The 6,339-nt window shown below is 40.8% G+C and overlaps 1 protein-coding gene across 1 annotated transcript; it reads right to left on the bottom strand.

The window, feature by feature from the left end:
* Positions 1–1,241: 1,241 nt before the first annotated feature.
* LOC133889299 (flocculation protein FLO11-like) lies at positions 1,242–2,221 on the bottom strand. The gene is made up of 2 exons (XM_062329814.1): positions 1,986–2,221; positions 1,242–1,822 (listed from the first exon to the last, which is right to left on the bottom strand). Exons 1-2 carry the CDS (start codon positions 2,107–2,109, stop codon positions 1,269–1,271), a joined length of 678 nt encoding a protein of 225 aa, XP_062185798.1. The 5' UTR covers positions 2,110–2,221; the 3' UTR covers positions 1,242–1,268.
* Positions 2,222–6,339: the final 4,118 nt, after the last annotated feature.

Raw genomic sequence — 6,339 nt, 5'->3', positions numbered from 1 at the left:
ACCATTGTTCCAAAAAGATCTGTAGCAGCGGTTTCTCAACACTGTTAGCCTAGATCCAGTTCTCCTCTCTCGCTCACGTTCTCCTGCATGCGCTCACGATCTGTTACACACGATCTAGCTCATGCCCTGTATAAGTATACACGAATACAACGAATAGAGCTGTGCATTGCCTATCTTTCTTCCACATTCATGTCCTCGTCTAAAAAGATCTGATGATAGCAACGGATGTGGTTTGAGCTTTGTCAGGTGATGAACTGGTGGTGATTGAGCATCTAGTAAAATTAGAGAACAGAACTGGAATATGAGATGCTTTTCTTCTGGTACTTGTACGCCTCCGCCGTGAACCGAAACATTGCATTGCCTGATTTAAAGTGAATGCCCGGCTGACTGTGAATCTTGCAAAAACGTGATGCTCTGAAGTAGGGATGCAGGTCATATATACATGCATGGGCTGTCCTGGCCTTCATTTATATATGTCAATTTGTTTAGTCGGTGAGTAGAATGCTTTAATTTTGTGGCTCCGATTGTAACTCGTCGGAGTTCAGTACGGTTCGTGTATGAGATCTGGATTCGTTTCTTCGGCTTGATCACTCGGTTCGATTAACTCTTTGATCTATGTTTCATTTATCTTTGGTTGTGGTCGTGCTACGTCGGGGATGTATCCATAGCTCCATTTGGCTGTTGTCACTCGATGTTTGCCTTCGCTTATCTTTTAGTAATTTAGGAAATATAAGAAACACAAAGATACATCAGCATCTTCATGGAGGCCAGGACACGAACAAAGTTACACGGGACTCAATTCCAAGATCCATTGAGAGATGGAAAAAAGGATGCAGAATTAGGCATATGAGGAGATAAATATCATGACACCAAAGGTCAGAACAGCTAAACACTGAAAAAGGCTAGCAGGCTAGGAGTCTAGATTTGTAATTTTTCATAACGGATGCATACATTTATAATTCTTTGATTTAAAAAATATATAAAAAAATCTATAGATGCATACATTTATAATTTTTGATTTAAAAAATATAAAAGTTCTAGAGATATTCGGAAGAACACTAAAAGAAATGAGAAATCAGAGGACATGTTTGGAACAGAGGATCGGGGATCCTCGTAGGAAAGACTAGAAGTTCGGCGCGGCTTTGCCTTGCCCGATGGCCCGTGGATTGGGTCTTCTATTTACTGAACTCTTGTAATTTCTTATATTTAATAGCATTATTTGTCTTACTTTTTAATCTCATATTTTCTGCCAGTTTTGTAATCCGGTGTCAGAAATAATAGAATAAAGCTCCACATTGATGCAAAATGAATCCAAAAAGAATATATGAAGGAAGCTCAGAAAACGAAAATTCACCATCAAATATATCGAGATTGGTAAAATTAATTTCAAAGTCATCTTGTTTGTCTCCATCAGAGGAGGTAGAGGCCTTCTCACAAACCTGCTCATTTGAACCTTGCCCTGCATCAGTACTGTCAAAATTCAACTTGCCTTTGACATGTTCCCTTTTCGATGTCTTGTGGGTGGTTGATTTCAAAGGGGAGGAAGCAATGTCCTGTTGGGCTTGGGAATGAGCATTTGCAACCATATATGATGATGTTCTTTCTGTTTGATAAGCAGCTGGTTGTTCTACAGGATGGCATTGTTGCGGTGTGCAGGGAGATGAATGGACTTGAGATTGGAGTGGGCTGAATAAGCTTTTTGCAACAGATGAAGTGTGGATAGGAAATTTTGCCATAACTGAATGTTCAGCTGAACTTGGTTGAGCAGCGTTCTGCTCTAGGTTATGAATCGACAGTTGAGAGTTTACTGCTACAGCTTTACCTGGGATTAGAGTGTAGCAAGTTAATATACTTGAGATGGTGCAGGAAATTAGTATTTGTTGAAGTAAACAGGAAATTTTAATGAACCTATAGATGGTACAGGGAATTAGAACTTGTTAAAGTAAACAGGAAATTTTAATGAACCTATTGTGAAAATGAAATACCTTTTGTGTGCGAGCTTGTAGCCGGTGCAGTGCAGGATTTCTTGGAGGATGAAGTGGTCTTTCCTACAGACTTTGTAGCCTTCCTTTTTTTAGTGGGCAAAGAGGTGGGAGCTGGGGTGTACATATCTGATGAGTTATGGACAACAACTGACGGGAAGCCATAGCAGTGACAACGCCCAGGGAGCGGAGATAACTTGTTCAATACTCAGAACCGTCTATTTTCCAGGGAGAAAACATGAACGGACTGCAGATCGTTATGAAAACAAAAGAGGACTTTCACTTGAACACGATGGAGTTCCAAAGATCAAGGATTGAGCAGGAAGTTAGCAGCTACTCCAGTACTGTTTTAATACATCATATTATCTTTTCATGTTATCCTTCAGCAGTTACTGTTATTTCGTTAAGTGTAAGGACCCTGGAAGCTGCGGTCGAGGACTTCTGAACTTTGAATGTTTTTTTTTTCTATCTAATGTAAAAGGCAGCGCTCCTGCTATTTCCGTCAAAAAAGAGAAGCAGAAGCATATGAATGTAACTGCAGGAGTAGAGTAGAAAGAATCTTGAGATGCAAACAGAAATGCTCCCTCTGAAAGTAAAGTACAGGTTGATACTTTCCTTCTTTGGTTCAGCAAGTTAGTGTTTGGTTGTAGAGCGAGTTGAGATAGAATGATTCTATTAATATATTTGAAGATGAGATGATTCTATTCATACATAGATGCTTGTTTAGTGAGTAAGATGGAATGAGTCTATTTTAGTACCTTGGGCCCACCGTCAGTGTTATGTTCGAAGTGGAACGGCTGTGTTCCACCGTTTTTTTGGAAAGACTTCGTCCCGAATCTTTGAAGAATATTCTCTGATTCCGAACCATTACATCACGCTGCTCTCCATCTAAACAACTCAAAAACGGAATAGATCTGATCTGTCCTGTCCCGTCCCATAAACCAAACACTACCTAAATGTGTGAGTAAATCGAACGAATGCATCGCAAACAAAACAAAACGTCGAACATGGGGTGCAACAGCTACCTTGAGAAGGAGAAGAAGATGGGGCGGCAGGGGCAACGACAAAGAGTGACGGGACGAGCAGGGGCAATGAGGGCTGAGCGCCACTGGGGCTGGCAGGCAGAGGCACAAGCATAAGAGGCGTAGGAGGAGGAGATGAGGTTGTGCATTGCAGAGTCGATGGCGATGCGTACCTCCTTGAGGGCAATGTAGTCGTGGAGGATGTCAATGAGGGGGAGGAGGCCCTTAGGGGCGGGCTTGAAGAGGTGGGTGGCGTTGGAGAGAAAGGTGGCTAGGGCGGCGGGGAAGCCGTCATCGGCGATGTAGCGTTCGACGAGGAAGGCGACTTGCACAGGGGTGACCTTCTTCTTGTTCGTCTTGTCCTTCTTCTTGCTAGTGGGGTTGGAAGCAGCAGAGGCAAGGGGAGTGGACGACACCATGCCTGTGGCCATGGCGTTGCTCTCGCTCTTGCCCTAGATGACTGTGTGTCTTGCTCTCCTCCTCCTCCTCCTCTAATTCAATTCAGTTCACTCTTAGATCTGCCATGCCGGAGAGCCAGGGATGAGGATTTGGATTTGGCAGGGGGGGAGGCGGTTTCAGATTGGGAGCCCGCATGGTGGAGGCTCCGGCTACGGCTCAAGCTAGGAGGAGGTGGAGGTGGCCGCGACTAAGGAGAGCGGGGTGGAGCGAGCTGCAGAAGAGGTGGGCGCCGCAGGGGCTGCGCCGGAGGAAGATACCGGCCGAGGAGGCCTTGACGCTCACGCTATACCTAGCGCTCGGTGGCTCTAGGAAGACTCACGAAGTCCAGATCCGACGGGTCTTCTTATTGCTGGCTTGATCCGATGACACATGTTTTGTTGGTGACGTGGCTCAATGATGTTTGAGAGAATGGACGGCCTTTACTAGTATACTAGGTGGATTGGTATGCCTATGCCACACCCATTTCTTTGTTGCACAGAGCATAAAAAAGAAGTCTAAAAAATTAGATTTATCATTTTTGGACATCTCAATATTTATTTATGAATTTATCAATATTTAACACATTCATTTAATTATGAGAAAAACAGTGGTACTTTCATGCATGCACATAATTTTAATATGTAGACGACAGTAATATGAACCTAACTAAATTTGTTTCATATATTTTTTTAGTTTTAGATATTTTCCTATGCATTTTAGATTATTTTGGCCCATTTATCAATATAACTATTATTCCTTTTGCTATTTTTTGGAATTTCGAAAAAAAATTATATGTATATATATATGGATACATATACATATGCGTATATATATACATATACGTGGGACCCACATGAACAGTAGCTACCGTAACTTGACCCCATAGAATTGCACCAATTTTTGGCCCTTTAATGTATGTAATAGACTAGTGGAGAGCGGCGCACGATTGCATCGCCTACAGAGGGCTTTGAAAAAATATAGGCAATGTATGTGTACTTTACCAATTAAACCTGCAGCAACATCTAAATAATAAAAGGAGTAGCTGAAGAAAGCCAGAAACTTAAATAGGTTCCGCAACACAAATATTTAATCCACGTTGATACAAAGAACATATGAGAGGAAGGTATATTACATCAATGTTAGTAGTGGCACTATGACATAGCATCATAAGCCAAATAGCCTAGTTACCATAGTTGGGATCACTCTCAACAGTCATGGCCTACTTGCATTTCAATATGCTCTTAGTCCCCAATACCAAAGGAGCCAACAACCTGAAAAAATCATAAAATTTGTACATTCACAATGCCCACTTCACATGGCTAAGGAAGAACTGAGAAATGAAGTGCAACTTAGTCTTAGGAATCTAGCAACCAAATGCCACCCTTATGGATCAAAAATTGTAACCCATACCTGCAGGAATGTAAGTAGTAGGAAAAAAACTCATACTATAAATGATAAAAACTATCAACCCAATGTCTTGTAAATTTGCATCGACTCCCTACCAGGACGCCCATAAAATCCTATAACTTTGCAGTGGGACAAAAGTGAATAACGACACAAATGGCAAGGAGGAACACTTACCCAACTCGATGCTTCGGATCTCCTTTTGGAGACAGCCTTGACGCACCTTCCCTCATGTTTGACTACTAGTGGCTTGCCAAATTGGGGTGCAAAGAAAACATCAACAAGCTAATTTTTGTTGTTCTGCAACAGATCACAGGAAGAGGGAAAAAGGGATGTTTTAATCTCATTTGAGAATACTAATTTCATGTGCATATCTATTTGTCCTTTTCTTGACATGATAATTTCCCCAATAGAATTGATGCATCAGCAAAGCGTAAATTATATACCACATTATTGTCAAGCATGCTCAACTAAACTGATCCTTGATTCGAGTATACCATTGTACACTTCTACCAAAGCATCTAACAATCACATGCATACAAAAAATGAAGAAATGTACCATGCAAAAGTCAAATGATCAACTGGGTAGACAACATAATCGTGTTATGGTGATGAAAGTAGGCAAGTGCACGCCAATAATATCTCTTTTCATCTATTTCGTAATAATATGAAATAGAGAAAGTAACCTAACTCTAAAAATAAAGGTGGCAACCAAAGTTAATATGAAAACAGGAACCTGAAATTACCCATTTCTTACCTCGCCCTTGCCATTTGGCAATTGGCATCTCTACTAAAACCTCGAGTGAACTATTGTCCTCAATAGAAAGTACCAAATATCCTTTTTTTTCTACAATGGCAATTGGCAAGCAAAGATATGCTTGAGATACAATAGCCAAGTAAAATGGGTCATAGGAAATCATACCACCCAAAGTGACCAATGATATCTGAAAAATAATGCTCATTCTGGGAAGAAATGCAAAACTGCACAAGGCCGCTATTAGAGAACCACTAATTCTAAAAGAAATATGTTCAAGCACAATCGAACAAGATCTACATACAAAAAGACATCAATATGTATGTAAAATACCATCTCTAAGTCACCGAACCTGCCTATTACATGGTCTGCATCAAGTTGAACAATGCAACGAACACATCACTGTGATGCAACATGTTGATCAAACAGAGACTTCTAATATTTAGAGGTAAAGAGCGAAGTAGCTTCTCATAATTATGGGAGGACATCGTTGGCCATACAAGAAACAATCTTTAGAGTTAAAAAGCAAAAAAGTTCCTCACAGTTAATGAACTCGAAAGTAACCTCAACTAAACAAGAAACAATAGTCATACAATCGTTGTACCTAAGGGTCCACACCACTTTTAATCATTTGGATCATAAGACTAGATGGAAGAATTGAACAAAGGCTTTTTTTTCATAGTAAAAATATTCAGCGCTTACAAATAGCACTACGTAAGCTCTACCTAAGGGTCCACAG

Source organism: Phragmites australis, chromosome 13 (genome assembly GCF_958298935.1).
Source record: "Phragmites australis chromosome 13, lpPhrAust1.1, whole genome shotgun sequence".
Taxonomy (NCBI): Eukaryota; Viridiplantae; Streptophyta; class Magnoliopsida; order Poales; family Poaceae; genus Phragmites; species Phragmites australis.
Note: the sequence above shows the minus strand (reverse complement) of the source record. Positions and strands in the feature narration are given on the sequence as shown.

What these genes read in the sequence shown, in the direction of transcription:
- LOC133889299 (XM_062329814.1), bottom strand. Translation starts at nt 2,109, where the DNA reads ATGTACACCCCAGCTCCCACCTCTTTGCCCACTAAAAAAAGGAAGGCT. An exon ending in TACAAGCTCGCACACAAAAG is followed by an intron (nt 1,823 to 1,985) that starts GTATTTCATTTT and finishes CTCTAATCCCAG; the next exon opens with GTAAAGCTGTAGCAGTAAAC.